The 26,267-nt window shown below is 42.5% G+C and overlaps 1 protein-coding gene across 1 annotated transcript in view; it reads left to right on the plus strand.

Annotated features, from left to right (window-relative positions):
- Positions 1 to 26,267, plus strand: part of PROS1 (protein S) — a 125,607-nt gene that overhangs the window by 44,017 nt on the left and 55,323 nt on the right. Inside the window, exons 4-8 of the mRNA XM_073616998.1 lie at positions 1,927 to 2,016; positions 4,690 to 4,812; positions 8,101 to 8,232; positions 15,688 to 15,813; positions 24,351 to 24,472. Of these exons, the coding sequence (XP_073473099.1) occupies positions 1,927 to 2,016; positions 4,690 to 4,812; positions 8,101 to 8,232; positions 15,688 to 15,813; positions 24,351 to 24,472 (593 nt within the window). The remainder of the gene's footprint in view (positions 1 to 1,926; positions 2,017 to 4,689; positions 4,813 to 8,100; positions 8,233 to 15,687; positions 15,814 to 24,350; positions 24,473 to 26,267) is intronic.

The following is a 26,267-nucleotide window of genomic DNA, read 5'->3' on the forward strand; positions in this document are numbered from 1 at the left end:
TTCCACAGGCGGTGGTTTCAGCGGGGGGCATCGATAGTTCCAAAAAACTGTTAGATGAGCACCTGAACGACCACAACATACAGGGATATACAATGTAATACTGACATATAATCACACACATAGGTTGGACTTGATGTACTTGTGTCTATTTTCAACTTCACCTACAATGTAAAAGAGTGGAGTCGGAGCTCTCAGTAACACATAATTAAGAACTAGTACCGTATATACTCGAGTATAAGTCGTTCAGAGTATAAGTCGAGGCCCTAATTTACCACAAAAAAATGGGAAAAACGTAGTGACCCGAGTATAAGACGAGGGTGAGAAACGCACAGCTACTGTAAGTGGAAAAGAGGGTCAACAGTGCCCATTTGCAGCCTCACTGTGCCCATTTGCAGCCATAGGTCCCCCGAACTTCAAACTCAGTAGTTAAGGTTTCCTAGGTGCCCCCTTCCTAAAATGCTGTTTTTTATTTTCCTTGCATATCCCCCTCGGATCTACAGCGACTTTACTTCCAAGTGCACTTTCAGTGCACTTTCAAGTGCACTTGCAGTGCAAAGTGGATTTGCCTTTCGTAAATAACCCCCATGGTCTTTTGCTTTGTCAGACTCCAAAACGTTTTGTACCACACTCTGTAATACTTGAAGTTTTGTAATTGTCTTGTTGCCATTGCATTATCTTATTACATCTGTGTAAATATTTTTTTTTTTCACTAAACCACTTTTTCATAAAAAAGTGGCATTTTCAGCTCCAGTTTAGTTAATTCAACCCAAAACCAAAGACAGGCCATGTCCGATTACCGATGGTCGATAGTCAATAGCATCCTTGCTAATATTAAATTGGGGAACATACCAAAACCTGGACATCACACTGTTGCTGAATAGGTATTTGTACCCAGCTAAGACATTAGAAGATTTACATAAATCAATCTATGAACTATACTTGTATTGCTTGGCTTAACATTAGCAACTGCTCTACACATGTACAGAGTAATAACACCACAGGATATAAAACATTTCTTATTCCAAAGCCCCCCCCCAAAAATGTAGGCTCAGTTTACACTGTCGCGGCCTGAAAGTTGCACGACTTACAGTGTGACTTCTTGGCAACTTCTTGGTGACTTGAGTACTACTTTGATAGAAGTATAGAATAGAAGTTGTATAGAAGTAGCCAAAGACCCCATACACACTATTAGATTTTCTGCAGATTTTTGTCTTCAGATTTACCAAAACCATATGGTGCAAGGGCCTGCTTGATTGCATACAAATTGAGACTCTAATGCCGCGTACACATGAGCGGATTTTCTGTCAGAAAAATCTTGGATGGTTTTTCCGACGGGATTCCGCTCAAGCTTGGCTTGCATACGCACGGTCACACAAAAGTTTGCTGAACTTTCGACCGTCAAGACCGTCAACACAACGATGAGCCGAGAAAATGAAGTTCAATGCTTCCGAGCATGCGTCAAATTGTTTCTGAGCATGCGTAGGAATTTTGCACGTCAGAATTACTACAGACGATCGGCATTTCCGATCGGAACTTTTTCTGACCGAAAAATTGAGAATATGCTGTCAATCTTTTGCTGGCTGGAATTCGGCCAGCAAAAGTCCTATGGAGCATACACACGGTCACATTTTCCAACCAAAAGCTCTCATCGGTCTTTTGCTCGCTGAATTTCCAATCGTGTGTACGCGGCATTAAGGTTTGACCTCATATTATATAGTTTTGGTAAATCTGAAGACAAAAAATCTGCAAAAAAATCTAATAGTGTGTATGGGGCTTTAATGGGGATTTGCATTACAATTACATGAAGAGGCTACAGTTTACATTTTTGCATGTTAAATGATTTTTGCAATATATAATTCTAACAATAATAATAATACTGTAATAATAATAATAATTATACTAAACTTTTCTTTCTGTATTTTACAGCCTGCCTTGGCAGCCATCGCAGTGGAGATGCAAATAAGCTTACTTATTTGGATTATGATGGCCCAGCAGACCTAAGATCATGTGTTACTGGTTTGTATATAAATACATATTTTTTTAATCCAGGCAAACTAGAATAATGTGAGCATTGGGTAATTCATAGAAACCATAAGGCATCATGCACACTGGGCATAAAAAATGCTGCTTATACAGGCATTTGGTGTTTTTTCTTTCAGCCCGTAGACACGACTTTATGTTAGCCTACGTGTCCATGCACATTTTGGTGCTTACAGGAATATTTTAGGAGAAGCCTTTACAGGCTGAAAAAAAAAACTACATCACAAGAGGTGCTTTTGGGCAGAAAAACTGCTTGATGCACATAAACGCGTTTACACACGTTCGGCATTTTAAAATTTAAATTGATTATAGTGGAAAATGAGCACAGGGGAATGTTTTTGATAAAACGCTTATAAGCGCAAACATGCATAAACGTGCACATCTAAGTATGCAGGCATAGGGTAAAGCTGTCCGCATAGACCATCCGCCGCACCTCTGGCTCTTACCGCTGTCAGTCTGCAATTGTGACCGAGAAGACTACCCTGCAGTAGAGCGATCTGAAAGTGAGGCTTGAACGGCTTGTGGAGCGCAGTGTGGAAGGGACGACGTCCATGGCAGTGCGGAGGATGGTCTATGTGGACAGCTTTACCTGCATTCTTAGATGTGCCTGTTTTAATCATCAACCATGTGAGTTTCTAAATGTTGTACCTTCATTAAATGTAACCATATTGCTACACTTTTAGAGGCGCCTCTCTTCTCTTTTATATTCAGTTACACATGACATTATTTATATATCAAGACATCGCTTGTATATCAAGTCAAAATTTATTAAAAAAATAGTGCTTGTCTTGAAAAATGCTCTGAAAACAAGTTACTCTCAAACCAAGGTTTTACTGTACAATCTGACAGGAAGACTCAATGAACTACCACGGCGCCCTGGTGGTTAATGGAAAACTACAAGCTGACAGCTGCAAAGGCTGTCGGGACTTGTAGCTTTCCATTCACAGAGGACTGTGAATGAGTGACGCGGCAGGACTGGCGATCCCCGCTAGCTGTCAGAGTGGGGAATCGGCGGGGAATTGGGGGCTGGTTCATTGCAGTAGTAAGTGCAGCAGACAGGATACAGCAGGTAAGTACTGCAAGCTAGAGCAACAGGTGAGTACTGCAGGTAAGGACAGGCTGGGTACAACAGGTAGGCACCAAGGTGGAACACAGCAGACAGGGTAAAGCAGAAGGCATAGTCAGGGACGATTCCAGAGGTCAGTAAGCCAGTGGTCAGCAGATGGGAGATCAGAGCAGTGGTCAGGCAAGCCAGGTCATACACAGGACAGGAGACAATAGCATATCTGTGGAAAGGGACAAGTGGAATCCAAGAGCAAGCCGGACCAGTAACGAGTAATCAGAGGCATAAGCAAAACAAGGGAACAGGAAGCAAAAAGCTGAAGACCAGTCAGCAAAGTCCATGTGCCGCAGTCACTCTTTTAAAGGGCAGAGGGCGCCAGGATCTGTGGTGTATTACGTGCGCCAGCATGCACACATGTGCGCTGTGGTGAATGTGCGTTCACAATAAGTGTGCATGCATTCCTGCGCAAATATGGCATATTGGAAACTGGCCACTGTGCCAGGCCAAAGGGCAACTCTCCTCCGGCTAGTCTCCAGGCATAGGGACTTGTAAGCTCTAATATATTACATCTTTGTTCTTGGGTTTAGATATATTTTAAGTTGCCTGAACCCATACCTAACTTACTCCAGCTTATTTGTTTTCATGATAAATTCCAAATGACAGGTGTTCAAGTTACTGTATATTGCGCAATGCTCAGTAACCTATCAACAGCCAAACCGATTTCACAGTATGACAGCCAGATCAATGTAAATTAAGTTTTGATTGGTTATTTATTTTGGTGAACTGAAACTAGGGAGGGCAATTAGGAAGATTTGAAAAGGTATGTTCACTCCAGCTCTGGATTACACAGGTGACTTTAAGCCCATGCTGCGAGCATTTTGCCAGCAGGGGGCCACATTGCACTGGAGAGAACAGTTTTGATCAGTACTTTCAACAATCACAGCATAACGCAAAATTATGCCCAGTGAACATAGCCGTGTGTACTGAGCCATTTGCAATGTACTATACATGCATTCTAGTCCACTTGTTAGGGGGTATTTGTCAGATGTCAAAAATATACACCCAAGGCTTCTTCCATCTGTGTGAACATATATCCTTGGAGGGGAGCTGTCAGAGTCCATGTAAGCTTTTTTTTGTGTAGCAGTCTTTAGGACTACCTGAATAGGAAAGAGAAACCCTTGGGCCTCATTATCATAGGTGCTCAGTCTTGTATAGCGTGAATAGCCCTTTGTTTACTAGCACTGTGTTGCATGCAGGCACCCCATATTAGGGGATGGACAGGCATCATCTATATGGGCCACTGAGATGGATGCACCGATCTTGATGCACAGGCTCTGCATCGAGGTCCATGCACCTCTCCTTGCATGCTTCTCAAACTCGATTATGCAGGTGAGTTTAAAGCCGATGAGTGTCCATTCACTAATATGGGCTGCCTACACACAGCTCAGTGCTAGTAAACAAAGAACTCTTCACGTTATATGGGGATAAGCACTGTTTGAATGAGCCTTTACACAGAGATTTGTTTTATTTCCTTTCTATAAATTATTACGTAATTATTATTTAACACATTATTGTGTTCTGAACAGCACTTCCAGATCAGTGCAAGCCTATGCCCTGCCATAAAGAAGGATACAAGGAGTGTAAAGATGGGAAAGGAAACTATACATGCGTGTGCAAACCGGGATGGCAGGGAGTGCGCTGCAATGAAGGTGAGTGACCAAATGTAGTTCACAAACAGAGCTGTGCTGGACTAGCTAATATTTATCCAACCAGCAGAAAACGACAGCAGAGCAGCCATCATTTTGTCATCTTCTGGATTTTCTAGAAATGTGATCCCTGCCTCTTGAAGTTTTCCACTGTTTAAATTTAGATTAGCTTGTAAAAAATAATGTGTGTAGTGCCACAGTTTCTCCAGGCATGGCTATTTTAACTTTCTTTTTCACTTTTGTTCAATGTTAGCCGAAGTGGGGATATAAATGATAAAGGTCAAAACTATGACTGAGCATGAGCCTGATCTTCTAATCTACACTAGAGGCGTAACTAGAACCTTCAGGGCCCCAGTGCAAGAAACTATTATGGGCCCCCCTGCCCTCCTCCTTCCATCCGAGCCCCGGGCTTCCAATTTTGGGAGGGTGTCCATGGACATCTTCCCATAAACCCTGCCTCCCGTGTGCCCCCTGGGACATGCATCCAGCGCAATCACAGTGGCCCTTTACTGTGTGATCAGCTGATCACATGTAAACAGACTTGCCGGTTATCTGCAGCCCTTTCCTCCCACACTGTATCTGTGTGCGGAAAGGACTGCTGTTAACCATCATGAATGTCAGCAAATTGTTTACACTGATATTCAGTGCCCCAATCATCAGTGCCACCTATCAGTGCTCATCAATGCTACCTATTAGTTCCCATCAATGCTGCCTATCAGTGTTGCCTATCAGTCCCCATCAATTCTGCCTACAAGTGTTACCTATCAGTGCTCGTCAATGCGGCCTATTAGTGCCCATCAATTCTGCACCACCTATCAGTGCTCATCAATGCTGCCTAACAGCGTTCATCAGTGTTCTTCTATAGTGCCCATAAGTGCCATCTATCAGTGCTCATCAATGCTGCCTATCAGCATCTATCAGTGCTCATCAATGCTGCCTATCAGCGCCTGTTAGTGCCACCTATCAATGCTCATCAATGCCACCTATCAGTATCTATCGGTGCTCAATGCCCATCAGTGCTACCTATCAGTGCTCATCAATGCCACCTATCAATGCCACCTATCAGTGCTCACCAATATTGCCCATGAGTTCTGCCTATCAGTGTCCATTAATGCCACCTATCAGTGCCCATCAATGCCACCTATCAGTGCAGCCTATCAGTGCACATTAGTGCCTCCTATCAGTGCAGTCTATCAGTGCCCATTAGTGCCTCCTATCAGTGCTCATCAGTGCAGCCTATCAGTACCAATTAGTGCCTCCTATCAGTGCCCATTAGTGCCTCCTATCAGTGCCCATTAGTGCCTCCTATCAGTGCCCATTAATGCCTCCTATCAATGCCCATTAGTGCCTCCTATCAGTGTCCATCAGTGCCCCCTATCAGTGTCCATTAGTGCCTCCTATCAGTGTCCATTAGTGCCTCCTATCAGTTTCCATTAGTGCCTCCTATCAGTGCTCATCAGTGCCTCCTATCAGTACCCATTAGTGCCTCCTATCAGTGCCCATCAATGCCTCCCATCAGTGCCCATTAGTGCCTCCTATCAGTGCTCATCAGTGCCTCATATTAGTACCCATTAGTGCCTCCTATCAGTGCCCATTAGTGCCTCCTATCAGTGCCCATCAATGCCTCCTATCAATGCCCATTAGTGCCTCCTATCAGTGTCCATCAGTGCCTCCTATCAGTAACCATTAGTGCCTCCTATCAGTGCCCATCAATGCCTCCCATCAGTGCCCATTAGTGTCTCCTATCAGTGCTCATCAGTGCCTCATATTAGTACCCATTAGTGCCTCCTATCAGTGCCCATTAGTGCCTCCTATCAGTGCCAATCAATGCCTCCTATCAATGCTCATCATTGCAGCCTATCAGTGCCCATTAGTGTCTCCTTTCAGTGCCGATCAATGCCTCCTATCTGTGCTCTTCAGTGCAGCGTATCAGTGCCCATTAGTGCCTCCTATCAGTGTCCATTAGTGCCTCCTATCAGTGCCCATCAATACCTTCTATCAGTGCCCATCAATGCCTTCTATCATTACTCATCAGTGCCATCTGCCTTCTCAGCACGGCTATGAGCTGAGAGCGTCTCTGTTATGGAACAGCACACAGCCGGCATTGATAGTTCTATCTCTCCCTCAGTCCATCCTCTCTCACACGGGATGGGAGAGGACACAGACAATCTGCTCCCCCTTCAACCCCCTCCCCTCTCCTGTGTGTGCTCCGCAAGCAGTCAAGTGCAAAGCTAACAAGCTTGCATTTCCCACGCAGCACACACAGGAGAGGGAAGGGGGAGCCGATCGGCTGTGTCCTCTCCCATCCCATGTGAGAGAGGACAGACTGAGGGGGAGATAGAACTGTCAATGCCGGCTTTGTGCTGTTCCATGATGCCACGTACACACAAGCGGATTTTCCGGCTGACTACGTCCGACGGTCTTTCCGACGGACTTTCTGACTAGGTCCGATGGACTTTTCGAACCAACGGACTTGGCCACACATGATAGGACTAAGTCCGTTCATAAGTCTGTTCGGTTTGAACGTGATGATATAAACGTGACTAAAAAAGGAAGTTCAATAGCCAGGAGCCAATAGCTTCCCTTGCATCATACTTGGTCCGTCGGACCAGCACACAGACGAACAGTTTTCCCAATTTTAGTCTGTCGGACTTTGAGTCCGTCGGACAAATTTGAAGCATGTTCTATTTCTAGGTCCGTTGGATTTTTATCCTGAAAAGCTATCGGACTAGCCCACACACTATCGGATTGTCCTCCTGACTAATCCCATCGGACCTAGTCCGCCGGAAAGTCTGCTCGGCATGAGAGAGACGCTCTCAGCTAAGAGCCGTGTGACTAGCAACCCCGCTGGGGCCCCCGTACAGTGGCGGAATGCCAGGGCCCCGTCGCAAGTGCGACTGTTGAGACCCTGGTAATTCCGCCACTGATCTACACTAAAGCATGCACATACAGTGCCTTGAAAAAGTATTCATACCCCTTGAAATTTTTCACATTTTGTCATGTTACAGCCAAAATTAAATGTATTTTATTGGGATTTTATGTGATAGACCAACACAAAGTGGCACATAATTGTAAAGTGGAAGGGAAATGATAAATGTTTTTCAATTTTTTTTACAAATAAATATCTGAAAAGTGTGGCGTGCATTTGTATTCAGCCCCCTCTACTCTGATATCCCTAACTAAAATCTAGTGGAACCAGTTGCCTCCAGAAGACACACAATTAGTAAATAGCGTCCATCTGTGTGTAATTTAATCTCAGTATGAATAAAGCTGTTTTTTTTTTTTTTGCAGACATAAATGAATGTGAGGATCCGGAAAAGGAGAATGCAGGCTGTAGCCAAAGGTGTGTGAACTTTCCTGGTGGATATCGATGTGCATGTGAAGATGGCTACTACCTGCTGGCGGACAAACACACCTGTAACGGTAACTGTCCTGACAAACCTAATGTCAGCTCTCACAGTTCCACACATTCAGTGCCTAAACCATTCTCTCTAATCTTGCACTATAACTAGCTGTTAGTGTACATAGACTGACATTATATTTAAAGTGTATCGAAACCCAAAACCAAAAATGTAATATATTGCAGCATACTAGTCTTTGGTGGGGTGGCTGCATTTGTTTTTATTTGTCAAGCTTCTTTTGCTTTATTTTCTTCTGGTAATCCTATGCATAAGACACTTCCTGTCTAGGGATGGCTACGTACCTTCTCCACTGTATTTACAGAGGAAGCCATGGTTGTCACCCTAGGCTGCTCTCCTGATATGGACTGCAAACATATCTGTATATATTCATCTCCATTACATGGGCAGCAGAGCAATTGTTAGATTACAGAACATAGCTAGGAAGGAAAATATTCTGTGCAACTCACAGGAAGTGAAAGGGACATACATTTCTGACAGGATCAAAAGATAGTTTCTGTACTTAACATAAAAAAGAAAGCTAAAACAGCCAGCACATCTAAGGGCAGTAAGCCACAATATAGTACATTGTTATTCTTGAGTTTGGTATTCTTTAACTGAATAATTTGGAGCTAGACAGTTGTATGTTGTACATATTGGGAAACTATATTAGGCCAGGTTCACATGTGGGTGGGTGCAGCATGGTGCGGCGGCAATAATACACACACACAGTCCAGGTGCAATTAGTAGAAATTGTATTGTAGTAAAGGAAAAATAGTTCACAACAGGCCCGGTAGGAGGAGGCCCAACCGGGAACACTCATGGATGCCAACAGCATGTAGAGGAGAAGGTATCATCCGAACTGACAGCATCTGTCTGGAGAAGCAGAATACAGCCTGGCAGTCAAGGGGAAGATGTCCAAGGAGATTGGGAGCCTAAGCTTTCCCTTCTTGTCTGGAACCTTTCCCTTTCGCTTATACTGTCCATGACAGACAGGTGACCTGTCCCTAAACTACCCACAAGCAAATGTGTGCCAAAACCTGGGGGCAGGCACTTATAAAGACTCTGTTGATCCAAAGATGGCCACCAAGGTTCACCTGGATACAGCGCAGCCAACCGGAACGCTGCCTCCAGGAACCAGGAAACCACGAAAAAAAAAACAAGTTTCCCTTGACTTCCTCTCCAGGCTGTGATGCCACTCTGGTCAGGTGCCACCAACAGTGGAGGAAGCAGACTGCAATTCTATACAGGTCTGCCTTTGTCCATTTTTTAGTGCATTTTTTAACATCCGTTGTAGCACCTTGACATGCATTTTTATTATGTGTTGCATAGCATTTTTGATAGCCTAATACACATTTCATGCATCATGCATTTTTGATTGGGTCAACGAGGATTGATCTTCTACAGTGACATCATTATTGGCTTTGGAAAGATCTATTTCCAGGGATTCGCAATACATTGCCATAGACTTACGTGGGCCTCACTCCTATAAATGCACAGGAAAACAGACATTCCTAATTTTCAAAACATGGTGCATAACGTGAACAGCCTCACTGCATAATGTGTTTATACAACACATCCATCCATTTTGCATTCCCATGTGTGTGCTAAAACATGGATATGTGAACAGGGCCTTATAGTCCATCTAATATTTTGAAGGACTATCTACTAAGAAAAGATCTCTGCAAAGATGAGAATGATCTCCTACTGGGTGTTCTATAAGACTCATATATACACTATAGCCAGAAGTTTTTGGACACCTGACCATCATCTATATGAGCTTGTTGTACATCTTATTTCAAAACCATAGGCATAAAAGGAGAACTTTGGGGTTCTAAAAAAAACAAATATCTGTACTGACCTCTATGCAGCAGCATCAGTGCGATGCTGATGCTGTCCCAGGATGGCTCTAAACCAAAGAAATGAGAGATCACATAACTGTTGATTGCTTCATTTTTGGTCTGATCAGAGCAGAGAGCAGCGACTGTCAATCAATGCTCTCTTATCTGGCGCTCACTGGAGCACCCAGCAGGAAAGGGAGTGGGTGCAGTTGGCTCCAGGCCTCAGCCGTGCACTGAGAGTTGGAGCCAACAGTCAGTCAGGCAGCTGGGTGGATCCTGACAATACAGTCAGGATCCCTTTAAATTGTGGAATTGTTCTGTGACATCAACTGATAGCGGGCTTTGGCCCACTAATTCTGGGTCAAAGGAGAGCAAAAGTAAGTGCACTCCTGTGACTCACTAGACTCACTAGAGAAGTATGGCCAAAAAAGCCTTGGCCATACTTCTCTTTTGACATAATGTTTCCACCCCTCAACCCCCCCTGTATAACTCCACTCTTCTATGAAGGCTTACATCAAGATTTTTGGGTGTCTTTATGGAAACTTGTACTTATTCAGCCAATGTTAGGTCAGGTACTAATGTTTGATGAGAAGATCTAGTTCACAGTCCGTATACCAATTTATCCCAAAGGTGTTTTATAGAGTTGAGATCAGGGCACTTTGCAAGCCACTCAAGTTCCCCCACATTTAACTCACGAAACCACATCTTTATGGATTTGACTTTGTGTATATGGAACATGAAACACAAAAGGACATTCCCCAAGCTGTTATCACAAGGTTGGAAATGCACAATTGTCTAAAATGATTTGGCATGCTATTATTTGCCAGTGGAAATTGCATGGCTATGCACTTGATTTTATGTAGTTGATTTTGAAGTGGGATGTCCAATAACCTTGTATTGATGTGATTGTCAGATGAAGACAATCTTTCGGCCATATTGTGGACCTACTAATCCCACCTGACACTATATTGTCACTCATTGTCAGATAAGAGCAGGTGATTGTTACACTTTCATGAAACCATGTTAAATTTAGTCACTATATCGAAGATTTTTCCACAAATGTTCCTAACCATTCATTGCCATCCCACGTCCATCTCCTGAGAAACTCCATGTTCCCTAATTTTGGCAGACACCCACATTATTTAATATAACTTGAATGTATTTCATCTCCCCCTCTACAATTCTGCGTTCAATATAAAGTAATGATACATTTATCTCTACTGACTCTGGTGAAGCCATCCGTCAGTGCCAGCAAAGACCTCATAAAACAATCTCTAGTAACTAAAAAGCTAATTCTGTTCAATAGAGGGAACAGGTCCTTTGTGATTAAGAGCCCAATTCTTCTCTCCAAATCTCCCAAGTCTTCCAGAGCAGCCAAGAAAGACACGTTTAGTTGTAAATCACTGTAATCAATTGACGTTCATTGCAGAGAATTCAAGGGAGGACACAGCAAACAGGCCTTATATAAATCTTGTATCTTTTATTCTCATCCCAGGACACTAAGCAGTGATCATCCAGTATATCAGAATACATTTGTGTTCCTCTATTTGTTATCTGCCTGTCTGCCCTCACATTATTATTTATTTTCTTCTTACCCTATTTCCTCTTGCTGTGCCTTTTTAAAGGAACACTCTAACAAAACATGACAGTTTATTAATTAAGAGGCATACAAGGACTACTTGCATAGTACCCCTGATATTCATCCTGGCATTCTGTGCACTAGGCTGCCCTCTACGCCAATTCCTATGTTTTTTGATTACCTGGTCCCTTATTACAATTTGATTACAGGGAAATGGGTAATTTAAAGGCTTTGATTGAAGAAAATCTGACTTGATAGATTTAGATTTTTAGGCCTCATTCACATGGATGTACCTATCTGTACACCCGTGCGAAGGGCCATCTTTGCCCACACAGGATTCACAGGTGTTTCTGTGCTCCCAGTGGGGACACGGACAACAATAGAAATCTGAATTTAGCTTTAAATACACTAAGGCCTCATTCACACTGATGTATTTATCCATACACCCCTGCCAAGGGCCATCTTTGTCTGCACGGGATGCACAGGTGTTCTGTGCATCCACATGCAGGCAATCACATTCATGTCTATTGGGATACAGTGGCTGTATGCACAATGCCACTGGTCCCAATTTGACAGATGTGTGGGTGCATGTATCCTAATACACTCTGTGTCCAGGGACGTACACCCACACCTGCACCTCTGACAGATAGGGACCAGCAGCTGTGCCTGTGCTGCCCCCCAATAGACATCAGTGGGACTGCCTGAGGCTGGGATCACACTAATGCAATGCCAGACATCACATGTGATGTCTGTGCGATGCAAATTCAGCCATACTTTCTTTTATGGCTGAAATTGCATCGCATTCGCACCCAAATGGTGCAGGACCCTTTTTTGGTCTGCACTGGAATCGGATCGCATGGGTGTTCAGACCCAAGCGATCTGATTTCACAGTTTGCACTGCATTCTGCGAACCGATTTGGGGGAGTCGTTAACTTTACATTGACATCCGCAGCGGTTCGCAGATGTCAGTGTAATCTGCCTGTGATTCGGATGTGATGCGGGAACCCGCACATGAATTGCAGGGGTTCCTGCATCGCACCAGTTTGAACTGAGTCTTAATTCGGATGCACGAAACACTTGTGCATCATGTGCAGACAAAGATGGCCCTTCCCAGGAGTGTATTGATAAGTGAATGAGGCCTTATGCCACGTACACACGATCGGACATTGATCGGACATTCCGACAACAAAATCCATGGATTTGTTCCAAAGGATGTTGGCTCAAACTTGTCTTGCACACACACGGTCACACAAATCTTGTCGGAAATTCCGAACGTCCAGAATGCGGTGACGTACAACACGTACGACGAGCCGAGAAAAATGAAGTTCAATAGCCAGTGCGGCTCTTCTGCTTGATTCTGAGCATGCGTGGAATTTTGTGCGTCGGAAATGTCTACACACGATCGGAATTTATGAGAACGGATTTTGTTGTCGGAAAATTTGAGATCCAGATTTCAAATTTTGTGTGACAGAAATTCCGATGGAAAATGTCCGATGGAGCCTACACACGGTCGGAATTTCCGGCAACAAACTCCCATTGAACATTTTCCGTTGGAAAATCAGACCGTGTGTACGGGGCATTAGTGTATCATTAGCAAAATTATTTTTAGTTTTCTATAGTGTGGGAGGGTTAAAACTGCTGTCAGATTTTTATTGCTGTCTGTGTCCCCACTGGGGAGATTTAGCCTTTCTTTAAGTTTGTGTGGTCATTTTCACTGGGACAGAATGAAAGGAGAAATCACATGTTTTACAGTTGTCAAAGAAACAGAAGGTCAGAGAAAACCACCACTCTGGTGACATCTGTATAAGAGAGGATTTCTGCTTGCTTTGGAGAGAGTTCATCTCTATTCCTTTTGTGTCTCTGGGACAGAAAGTGCTAAGATATCCCCAATAGTACACAGACAGCAAAAATTATCAGTTTTTTTCACCCTTTCTTACGCTAGCCAATACTAAAAAAAAAAAAATTCTGGCTTCAGATATACTTTTACTTAAAGTATATGTAAGCCTTCACCTTGCAAAACAAACTATTCAGTTTAAAATAGAAATGAAAGGCAAAATAGTTGTGTGCACATATAAAAAAAAACATTATAAATACCCCTTTTATCTTAGAGAGCTGGGGGGGGGGGGGGGGGAGCAGCAGCACACTGATCTTCTCAGTGATTGGCTGTGCAGGGGGAGATGGCTTAATGTCAGCACCAGTCTGACCAGTGGAGGAGAGCAGGCTGAGTTCTCAGCATAGCTACTGAACTGACCACACTGTACTCCCAAGCAGAGGGCCTGGCAGCAGCACCATGGATTTCACACAAAGGAAACAATACAAAGAGAACAGGATACTTTTTCATACAAGCACTTGGTACAGCAGGCACATATCAGGTATATGAAATTCTGGGTTGACATACTCTTTAAGTTACTGTTTACTTGTCAGGTTGATCCATTGGTACATGGGACTTACATACAGTATCTCACGGAAGAAATTACACTTTACTACAATGTAAAGTAGTGAGTGTACAGCTTGTATAACACTGTAAATTAGCTGTCCCCTCAAAATAACTCAACACTCAGCCATTAATGTCTAAACCGCTGGCAACAAAAGTGAGTACACCCCTAAGTGAAAATGTCCAAATTGGGCTCAATTAGCCATTTTCCAATTCCAATGTCATGTGACTCGTTAGTGTTACAAGGTCTCAGGTGTAAATGGGAAGCAGGTATGGTAAATTTGGTGTTATAGCTCTCACTTTCTCATACTGGTCACTGGAATTTCAACATGGCACCTCATGGCTTTTGAGGATCTGAAAAAAAAGAATTGTTGCTCCAAATAAAGATGGCCTAGGCTATAAGAAGATTGCCAAGGCCCTTAAACTGAGCTGCAGCACGGTGGCCAAGATCATACAGTGGTTTAACAGGACAGGTTCCACTCAGAACAGGTTTCGCCATGATCAACCAAAGAAGTTGAGTGCACATGCTCAGCGTCATATCCAGAGGTTGTCTTTGGGAAATAGACGTATGAGTGCTGCCAGCATTGCTGCAGAGGTTGAAGGGATGGGGGGGGGTCAGCCTGCCAGTGCTCAGACCATACGCCGCACACTGCATCAAATTTGGTCTGCATGGCTGTCATCCCAGAAGGAAGCCTCTTCTAAAGATGATGCACAAGAAAGCCCGCAAACAGTTTGCTGAAGACAAGCAGACTAAGGACATGGATTACTGGAATCATGTCCTGTGGTCTGATGAGACCAAGATAAACTTATTTGGTTCAGATGGTGTCAAGTGTGTGTGGCGGCAACAAGGTGAGGAGTACAAAAACAAGTGTGTCTTGCCTACAGTCAAGCTTGGTGGTGGCAGTGTCATGGTCTGAGGGTGCATGAGTGCTGCCGGCACTGGGGAGCTACAGTTCATTGAAGGAACCATGAATGCCAACATGTACTGTGACATACTGAAGCAGAGCATGATCCCCTCCCTTCGGAGACTGGGCCACAGAGCAGTATTCCAACATGATAACGACCCCAAACACACCTCCAAGACGACCACTGCCTTGCTAAAGAAGCTGAGGGTAAAGGTGATGGACTGGCCAAGCATGTCTTCAGACCTAAACCCTATTGAGCATCTGTTGGGCATCTTCAAGCGGAAGGTGGAGGAGCGCAAGGTCTCTAACATTCACCAGCTCCGCGATGTCGTCATGGAGGAGTGGAAGAGGACTCTGGTGAACTCCATGCCCAAGAGGGTTAAGGCAGTGCTGGAAAATAATTGTGGCTACACAAAATATTGACACTTTGGGCTCAATTTGGACATTTTCACTTAGGGGTGTACTCACTTTTGTTGCCAGCGGTTTAGACATTAATGGCTGTGTGTTGGGTTATTTTAAGGGGACAGAAAATTTACACTGTTTTACAAGTTGTACACTCACTACTTTACATTGTAGCAAAGTGTCATTTCTTCAGTGTTGTCACATGAAAATATATAATAAAATATTTACAAAAATGTGAGGGGTGTACTCACTTTTGTGAGATACTGTATGTCTCCTGAGTTCATGTGTTCTACAGGTAATGTGTGTTTCTCTTCAACAGATAGAAATGAATGTGAACTAAGCCCTGTTATCTGTGGAGGGGCGAAATGCCGTAATACACCAGGGAAATATGAATGTGACTGCAACCCTGGATATCGGTTCAACACTTCCTCCAAGACATGTGAAGGTAAATCTGATCTTGTGGCCAGTTTAATTTAAAACTAGTTTGTTGCATGATACAATTTCATAGCTCCCAACTGTCCCTGATTTCGAGGGACTGTCCCTGTTTTGGAACAAAGTCCCTCTGTCCCTTTTTCCTCCTCATTTGTCCCTCATTTTGGTTTGATCTCAATAGTTGTATATAAAATGCACTATTTCTCTTTTAAATAGTGTTTCCCAGTGCTAAACCTTTCATCCAATTTCTAAATTGTTGCATTTGTAAATTTTAAAAGCTAGAATACAGTAAAGGAAGAGTAGTGGTAAAAAAAAAAATCACTTGTGAGTTTAACTAATCATTTTTTGTAGAATTCTCCTTTAAGGGGTTGTGGCAGGGGGTACAATCAGATTTCCATGCATCGTTAAAGTTTATGTAAAGCCAATCTTTTTTTTTTTTTTCTTATTTGGATTGAGTATTGAATGGTTAAGAACCTGACAGGTTTATTTTTGCTATCTGTGTCACATCAGGGAAATTTCCCTTTACTTCCTGTCCAGAAAACATAACAGGAAGTAGAATGAAGCTTCTCAATAGCAAGGGAGCCCTCCCACCCATTCCTCCATCCTTAAGCCTAGTACACATGATGCGAAAATCGGACAAAAAATAATGCTTTCGAAGCGGTCGTACCATAATCTGATCATTGGTACACAGCTTTTGAGAGCTGATCTAGACAGTTCATGCAAAATTATCTGAAGGGACAAACATGAAAAATTTTCTCATACAATACTAGAATTTCCTCCGAAAAAAAATCAGAAGACCTGGCTATAGTGGACTTGTACCAGAGCAAAGTGAAAAGTTGCTTTGTACACAAAGGAACACCGCTGCCCCCAGGGTATCGAATGCACCCACACTCCCTCCTTACTGCCAACACACATGTGAACAAGCCCTTAGTCAGCAGAAAATGCCTAGTATGCATTGCATACTAGTACATTATGTGACACTTACCTGCAAACGAAGCCCGCGTCGTACCCGTTGCAGTCCGCATCCATCTTCACCCGCCTTCCTTTTGGGGCCGCGGACTCCGGCTCTGTGACTGGCAGGAGCCACGTGACGTCACTCTCGCGCATGCGCACGGGAGCCACTGTTCACGGCACATTTGCTGAAGAAATGGCACGGTCTGCCGTTCCTTCAGAGCGCATGCGCTGATGACATCATTGGCGCATTAAACAGTAAATATCTCCTGAACGGCACACGTTTAGGAGTTTTTATTACAGTACCTATAGGTAAGCCTTATTCTAGGCTTATCTATAGGTACAGCTTCCCTATAGAGGTTTACAACCTGTTTAAGGCATCTTGCACACTGCAGCTTGAAAAAGCTCAGTACAGATTTTTTTACAGATCTAAAATGCAGCACAAATACACACAAATATGCACATATGAGCATAAATATTTCAAACTGTTATAGATTTTGCCATATAAGGAATGTATTGCACGCGTGAATGTGTATACACACAAATACGTGCAAATACGTGTAACACAAACGCCTGAAATTACATCCAGGAATGCTGACGTTCAAACATCAGTATCCTGTGACAGAGGCCTAACTCAAAACTATCATGGACCTTACAGTGCCTTGCAAAATTATTCACCCCCCTTGGCTTTTACCTATTTTGTTACATTACAGTCTTTAGTTTAATGTTTTTTTTTTTATCTGAATTATATGTGATGGATCAGAACACAATAGTCTAAGTTGGTGAAGTAAAATTAGAAAAATATATACATAAAACTATTTTTCAGAAATAAAAAACTGATAATTGGCATGTGCGTATGTATTCATCCCCTTTGTTATGAAGCCCATAAAGCTCTGGTGCAACCAATTACCTTCAGATGTCACATAATTAGTGAAATGATGTCCTCCTGTGTGCAATCTAAGTGCCACATGATCTGTCATTACATATACACACCTTTTTGAAAGGCCTCAGAGGCTGCAACACCTAAGCAAGAGGCACCACTAACTAAACACTGCCATGAAGACCAAGTAACTCTCCAAACAAGTAAGGGACAATGTTGTTGAGAATTACAAGTCAGGGTTAGGTTATAAAAAAATATCCAAATCTTTGATGATCCCTAGGAGCACCATCAAATCTATCATAACCAAATGGAAAAAACATGGCACAACAGCAAACCTGCCAAGAGACAGCCACACACCAAAACTCATGGACTGGGCAAGGAGGGCATTAATTAGAGAGGCAGCACAGAGACCTAAGGTAACCCTGGAGGAGCTGCAGAGTTCCACAGCAGAGACTGGAGTATCTGTACGTAGGACAACAATAAGCTGTATGCTTCATAGGGTTGGGCTTTATGGCAGAGTGGCCAGAAGAAAGCCATTACTTTCAGCAAGAAACAAAATGGCACGTTTTGAGTTTGCAAAAAGGCATGTGGGAGTCTCCCAAAATGTATGGAGGAAGGTGCTCTGGTCTGATGAGACTAAAATTGAACTTTTTGGCCATCAAAGAAAATGCTATGTCTGGTGCAAACCCAACACATCACATCACCCAAAGAACATCATCCCCCACAGTGAAACATGGTGGTGGCAGCATCATGCTGTGGGGATGTTTTTCAGCAGTTGGGACTGGGAAACTGGTCAGAGTTGTTGGAAAGATGGATGGTGCTAAATACAGGGATATTCTTGAGCAAAACCTGTACCACTCTGTGTGTGATTTGAGGCTAGGATGGAGGTTCACCTTCCAGCAGGACAATGAACCCAAACACACTGCTAAAGCAACACTTGAGTGATTTAAGGGGAAACATGTAAATGTGTTGGAATGGCCTAGCTAAAGCCCAGAATTCAATCCAATAGAAAATCTGTGGTCAGATTTACAGATTACTGTTCACAAGTGCAAACCATCCAACTTGCTGGAGCAGTCTTGCAAGGAGGAATGGGAAAAAATCCCAGTGGTAATATGTGGCAAGCTCATAGAGACTTATCCAAAGCCACTTGGAGCTGTGATAGCCGCAAAAGGTGGCTCTAAAAAGTATTGACTTTAGGGGGTGAATAGTTATGCACATTGACTTTTTCTGTTATTTTGTCCTCTTTGTTGTTTGCTTCACAATAAAAAAAAAAAAAAATCTTCAAAGTTGTGGGCATGTTCTGTAAATTAAATGATACAAATCCTCAAACAATCCATGTTAGTTCCAGGATGTGAGGCAACAAAACACGAAAAATGCCAAGGGGGGTGAATACTTTTGCAAGGCACTGTATATATCACAATAAATAAATTAATAGGTAGTACCTACCTTCATAAAGGTACCGCTACACACCAGAGGTCCAGATTCTCTCAAGGTAGCTGAAGTTCCCCAGTGTAAGTCTGCACCCAATTCAAAAAGCTGCTTGAGTCAATTTATAACCAAATGGTAGAACAGATTAATTCATTCTTTTGTGCTGACTAGATGAACCAAGCTCTCTGGAATTTTCATAATTTTCATTGTATTGTCCTATCCACGTGCATCTCCATTTTGCTTGTTATAAATTAATCCAGATGGCTGTCATTTCTTTAGATTTTCACATTTCATTTAGGATGCTCAGAAATATTAATGTGCTAAAAGCAGATTTTTGCATACTGTATGAAACATCAGTCTGTGAAAACAGATTTTTCTGTTTAGTGCAGGAAGTACTAGTCATTACTGAAAGTGTGATCTGAGCCAAAGTGAACCCATCTAAAATAAATAAGATACCTTTCTATTCACTGTATTTATCAGTATACATTCTCTTATGTACTATCTCAATCAACATTAACTATTTTAAATCCTTATGTTGCTAGCATTAGTAAATACGTATGTAGCACTGTCCCCGTAGGGCTTGCAGAATGTTGACCTCACAGGCCTTTCTCTGGTTACCTGCAGCTGGTTAACAATGGTTCCCACTTAGGTGCAGAGAATACTTGCTTAGTTGCCGAGGATTTCACACTTCTGTTGCTAGGAGTTTCCGCTTGGTTGCTAGGAGTTCCTGTTTGACCCACCCTTACTCCCTCTTGCTCATAGTTACATAGTAGGTGAGGTTGAAAAAAGACACAATTCCATCAAGTCCAACCTATGTGTGTGATTTTAAGTCAGTATTACATTGTATATCCCTGTATGTTGTGGTCGTTCATGTGCTTATCTAATAGTTTTTTGAAACTATCGATGCCCCCCGCTGAGACCACCACCTGTGGAAGGGAATTCCGCATCCTTGCCGCTCTTACAGTAAAGCAGTATGTAGTTTAAGGTTAAACCTCTTTTCTTCTAATTTTAATGAGTGGCCACATGTCTTATTAAACTCCCTTCCGCAAAAAAGTTTTATCCCTATTGTGGGGTCACCAGTATGGTATTTATAAATTGAAATCATATCCCCTCTCAAGCGTCTCTTCTCCAGAGAGAATAAATTCAGTGCTTGCAACCTTTCCTCATAACTAATATCCTCCAGACTCTTTATTAGCTTTGTTGCCCTTCTTTGTACTCGCTCCATTTCCAGTACATTCTTCCTGAGCCCAGAACTGGAAAGCATACTCTAGGTGCAGCCGGACCAGTGTCTTGTAGAGTGGGAGAATTATTGTTTTATCTCTGGAGGTGATCCCCTTTTTAATGCATGCCAATATTCTATTTGCTCGTTACTCAATGACCAGTCCAGGATACTTGGGCTTTTGTATTTTATTTAGAACTTGGATGGGAAAAGGGATGAGTGGAATACTCCAACTGGAACTATTCACAATAGATAAGGACAACTCTAACTTGACCTCACCGGATTATCTGTGGAAGCAGACACATTGCTTTAAAGAGGAACTGCAGTCTGCTCACATAATTTGTAATACAAACATCTTTGCCATTCGGAAGCTTCCCTCCAACCACTATGCATATTATTTTATATATACTGTGATTCTGTACTCACAGTAGGCAGAATCAGATCCTTCCTGGTGTTTCCCTTCCAGTCAGCACTGCAGGACCTCTGGGTTCAGCTTCTCTCTAGGCCCCTGGGTCGACCACCCAAGGCCTGCACAACCGCTTCCGCTGAGAAGAGAGCAGCCACCCCTCTCGCTCCTGGGCTCTGTTCCCCGGCTCCATTTACTCTGAGCACATGTACTCTGGCTTTATATACAGTATCCCACAATGCAATGCAACACTTTTCCTTCTGCCAATTGCCAGGGCTGTAATAAAACCTGTGAACTCACTTGTCAGGTCCCCTCCCACTGTTCACTGTGCCTCCCTATTGGAGGCATGTTGGACCAGTGGGGGACAGTCACAATCAGCTAAACTGCACCTGAGTACAATGAGCAGACCTAGCCAATAGATCCTGGTCCCTGGTAGGCAGAGAGCACTCTAAGTTTTATATGACCACCTTCCTGGTAAGCAGAAAGATCAAAACTATACTCTATTCTAGCACCTACCTAGGAGGGTGCTACACATAGGAAGGCAAATACTTGTGTTAAACTCTTTTTTTAAACAGTTACTTTTTCTTAAGTTACTTCTTGTTTCCTGGCCTAGGTCAAAATAATGTCATAAATCCTTCACATTTTTTTCTTTCAGGAAGAGGGGGGATTCTCAGCTAAGCACACCCTCCTGCCTCTATGCTTGATCTCAGGGCAGATTTATTCTAGGAAGTAAGTACTCCATGAATCATCTGCCCTTACTTAAGTTGGTCTTGGCTAAAAATGCCAGGGGGATGTTTTTCAAAATGACTTCTCAACTAAATAAAGCATAGAGACATTGATGGATGTGTGGATTTGCATTCAATATTATCAGAGGTATAGGGGGCGCGCACGCCGCTGCGTCACTAAGGAGCTGATGCACGTGCCCGGCGGTCGCAATTTCTGCTGGGCACCCGCGTTCACTCCTGACAGAGCCAGAATGGGGATGCGTGTGTGTAAACACACACACGCATCCCCGTTCTGGCAGGGGAGAGGAGACAGATCGTGTGTTCCAATTACTGTATATAGGAACAATGATCGGCCTCCGCCCCCAGGCAGTCCCATCCCCCCTACAGTTAGAACACACTGAGGGAACACATTTAACCCCTTGATTGCCCCCTAGTGTTAACCCCTTCCCTGCCAGTGCCATTTATACAGTAATCAGTGGCTATTTTTAGCTCTGATCTCTGTATAAATGTCAGTGGTCCCAAAAAAGTGTCAAGTGTCCGATCTGTCTGCTGCAATGTCGCAGTTCAGATAAAAATCACAGATCGCTGCCATTACTAGTAAAAAATAAAAAAAATAAATAAAAATGCCATAATCTATCCTCTATTTTGTAGACGCTATAACTTTTGCGCAAACCAATCAATATACGCTTATTGCGATTTTTTTTTTACCAAAAATATGTAGAAGAATATATATAAACTGAGGAAGAAATGTTTTTTTAAAAAGAATTTGGGATATTTATTATAGCAAAAAGCAAAAAATAAAAACCGCAGAGGTGATCAAATACCACCAAAAGAAAGCTCTATTAGTAAAAAAAGGACATAAGTTTTGTTTGGATACAGCGTTGCATGACTGCGCAATTGTCAGTTAAAGCGACGCAGTGCCGTATCGCAAAAAATGGCCTGGTCAAGAAGAGGGTGAATCCTTCCGAGGGTTAAAGTGGTTAAACAATATGATAAGGTAAAAGTCCATCTGTGTCTATTTTTTTCCTTGATAAACAGGCATTTTCAACGCAGGTTGGTATGTCAAATGTCTTAAAAGAAATGTAATTTACCTTTTGTTAATGGTAATCAGGGCTTTTTTCCCTCAAAGAATAGGTTCAGGAACTCCCTCTCCCAAGTCACCCCTTGTCTCCGCCCTCTACCCATCTCCAAGCACCATCCCCTGTTTTCACTCCATACCCACCTCCCAGTACCACCTCTTTTAGAGAAAACAAAACCAAATATCACTTTGTGGTGCTAAGTAATCTGTATGGAATTTGGTAATTATAATAAGAAAAGCAGTAAAATGTTTCCCATGCAGCCAGAAACAATAGCCCCCCCCCCCCCCACACCAAGCAAAAATAGATCCCCCCACAATAATAGACACCTCAACAATAACAAATCTCACCAGAAACAATAGACCACTTGCAACAAAATACTGCCTCACAACAGCAAGCCCACCATAGAAACAATAGACCCCACTAGCAACAATAGATCTCCCAGCCTTAATAGACCCTTCAGCAGCCAGCAACAATAGACCCCCTCCTTAAAAGTATATTGCTCTCAGCAACAATTGACCACCAGCAACATAAGACCCCCCAGCAACAATAGACTCCTCCTTCAACAATAGATTCCCCCAACAACAATAGACCCTTCAGCAGCCAACAACAATAGACCCCTCCCTCAACAGTAGATCCCTCCCAACAACAATTGACCCACTAGCAAAATAAGACCCCCAGTAACAATAGATTCCCCCATCAACAATTAGAGCTGCATGATCCTAGCTAAAATGAGAATCACAATTTTTCTCTCACAATTCTCGTGGCGTATCATCTTTCACAATATACAAAAAAATTGGGCTAACTTTGCTGTTTAGTTTTTTTTTTAATTAATTTTTTAATATATAATGTTTAGGGGTTCCAATTTTCTAGCAAAAAAAAACAGATTTTAACTTTGTAAGAAACAAGTGTCAGAAAAAGGTTTCATTTTTAAATGGTTAAACTGCCCTCGTCTACACACAGAAGTTCATTCCTTTGATCTAAGAACAAAAAGTTACAATGTTATAGATATCTACTAGCGTGACAATATTGTGAAAATCTTGGCAGGCTGCATGTTTTTTTTCTTTTGACAGCTGAGTGAACAGAGAACTCTCTACACTTGTTACATCAATGAATTGGGAAATTCTGCATATAGCTCGTGAGGGGGGTTTGAATCGAGATCACGATTTTTTAATGATTAATCGTGCAGCTCTAGCAATAATAGATCCCCCAGTAGCTGGCCTTGTTGGACTGCTCAGCACACCCCACTACCCATTGCCATTGCATACATTCAGTGCTGGAGGTGCCAGGAACTGCGTCCCCGCTGAATAAAAGCCCTGTAAATAATAATGTAGATAAAAATGTAAAATAGATCAGTTTGATGTAAGTAATCTTGTCAGTTTGTGTTCATGATTTTAAAACCTTATTTATATTTGTAGTTTGTAATGATATGTTTTCAAGGAGGTGTCCAAATTTGCCCATTACATATGTAGGCTCTGCTACCTGCTATGCGGTTCTACACAGTAGTTATGACGCACTGAGGGGTTGATTTGCTAAAAGAATATAAAGTGTTTACTTAGCCTTGTAAAAAGGCTGAATCTGTGTTTACTTTGATTACACAACTGTGCCTAGGAAATGAAAAGCACAGGCTTTTCACTTGCACATAATTGGATGATTAAAATGAACACAGCTTCAGCTAAGCGAGTATGCATTTTGCTAAATGAGTAATCTCTATTCCTTTAGTAAATCAACCCCATTATTTCTCTTTTTTAAGGAAGGGAATGTTCACTGGCTCCTCCTAAATTAGACTGACTGGCTCCTGAATTCTGCTATAACCTGTTCACTCCTACATAACTCACCAATTTTTTTTGCACTTTAATTTGCAGATGTAGATGAATGTTCAGAGGACATCTGCAGTCAAATGTGTGTTAACAAGCCTGGAAGTTACAGATGTTATTGTGATGGAAGGAAGAGGTTTAAGCTTGCGGGGGACGAGAAATCTTGTGAAGTAAGTAAACTGTAATGATACCTTTATTTTTTTCAGCTAAATCCAATAGGTTTTCCACTAAAGTAAAGATTCCAAAAATTGGATGCGGAGGCAGATACTGAAGATTGTCTAGCGTTAGGTCCAAATTTCATCAATTATTATAAACATATTTTTATTGCCAGTTTTATTGTAACTATTACAGCTAGAGACAGTGGGGTTGATTTGCTAAAAGCAAATAGGATGTTCACTTTTCAGTGGGAGATTTTTCTTCAGAGCTTAATCAATGAGGTGAAGCTCTGATGACTTCCACCATCCATTCGTGTCAAAGCAAAATTATGTTTAAAATACCATGTCATACTTACCTTTTCTGTGCATTGTTTTTGCACAGAGAAGCCCAGATCCTCCTCTTCTCGGGTCCATGCCGGCGCTCCTGGCCCCTCCCTCCTGCCGTGTGCCCCCACAGCAAGCAGTTTGCTATGGGGGCACCAGAGCCGAGCCGCTGCTCTGTGTGTTCATTCAGACACGGATCTGCAGCTCAACCCTGCCCCGCCCCCTCTCTCCTCATTGGCTCACTGACTTTGACAGCAGCGGGAGAAAATGGCATCCACTGCTGTCTCAGCCAATGAGGGAGAGTCCTCGGACAGCCGAGGCTCTCTTGCAACATCGCTGGATCGAGATGGGGCTCAGGTAAGTATTAGGGGGGCTGCTGCACACAGAAGGTTTTTTATCCTAATGCATAGAATGCATTAGGATAAAAAAAAAAACTTCTGTTTTTAGAACCACTTTAAGTCAATATATATACTCGATATGTGATAAAGCAAAAATATATAAAAAACATTGTACAAAAGGCTGTAGTCCATGTATTACTACTCAAATGCGGGTCAAATTCAGTTTCTTCTCTCAGCAAAGATTTAATTTGCAGAATAAGCAGGCTTGTTTAAAGTCCAAGTACAGAAAGAACAGAACTCTTAAGATAGGGTGTGGAAAAGCAGACTTTGTGCTCCCAATCCAAAAATGTATATTTTACATCATCAAGTGTCATTTCCCTGTAGCATGAGTACCCTCCCTCTGCACTACCTGTTGATTTGAACCAGCAAAATCTCCATAGACATCTATAGGGACAACAATTTGTTGTGGGCCTGTACAAAGAAGTGAACATTGGGGTCAGATCTCAGAATTAGAAAGGTACTCCTAATATACTACATCACATCCTCCAGGTTCCTCTCTCCCCTCCTCCTGGCCTTGTCCTTTATTATTGTTGCTGGCAAACCAGCTGCTGACAAGACCTATGCTTATAATCATTCTGGAAGAAATACCATCAAAGGACCAGTTCTTAGCCCAAACAGGTTGTTTAAAATGGGGAGAATACCGGCACCAAAATGTGCGAAGTGCGGGCAAGAGGGAGCAGATCTCCTCCATCTAATGTTGTATTGTAGGAGCATAACAGGATATTGGCAACAAGTTATTAGCAAATTGGTAGAAATTATAAAGAGACCAGTACCAGATACGATGGAAGTAAGTCTTTTGGGACTACTAGAAGAAGAGAGATGGCCTAGATACACCAAGATATTTTTGCAAGAAAGTGGGGGATGGAGACCAGTCCCCTACAAATCTCCAAAGGACAAAAAAATGTACTATCTTGGTACCAACTGGACAAGATACACATAAAATAAAATAAAGTTTTTTATTAGACATAGATGTACATTTTTACATAATAAAAAAAAGAACAGAAAAAAAATTACAAACAATAAATGGGAAAAATGGAAACACTGATGCTTACCCATAGACAAACATATAGAGCCAAGGTCAGGGCACC

Source organism: Aquarana catesbeiana, linkage group LG02 (assembly GCF_042186555.1).
Source record: "Aquarana catesbeiana isolate 2022-GZ linkage group LG02, ASM4218655v1, whole genome shotgun sequence".
In the NCBI taxonomy this organism is placed as follows: Eukaryota; Metazoa; Chordata; class Amphibia; order Anura; family Ranidae; genus Aquarana; species Aquarana catesbeiana.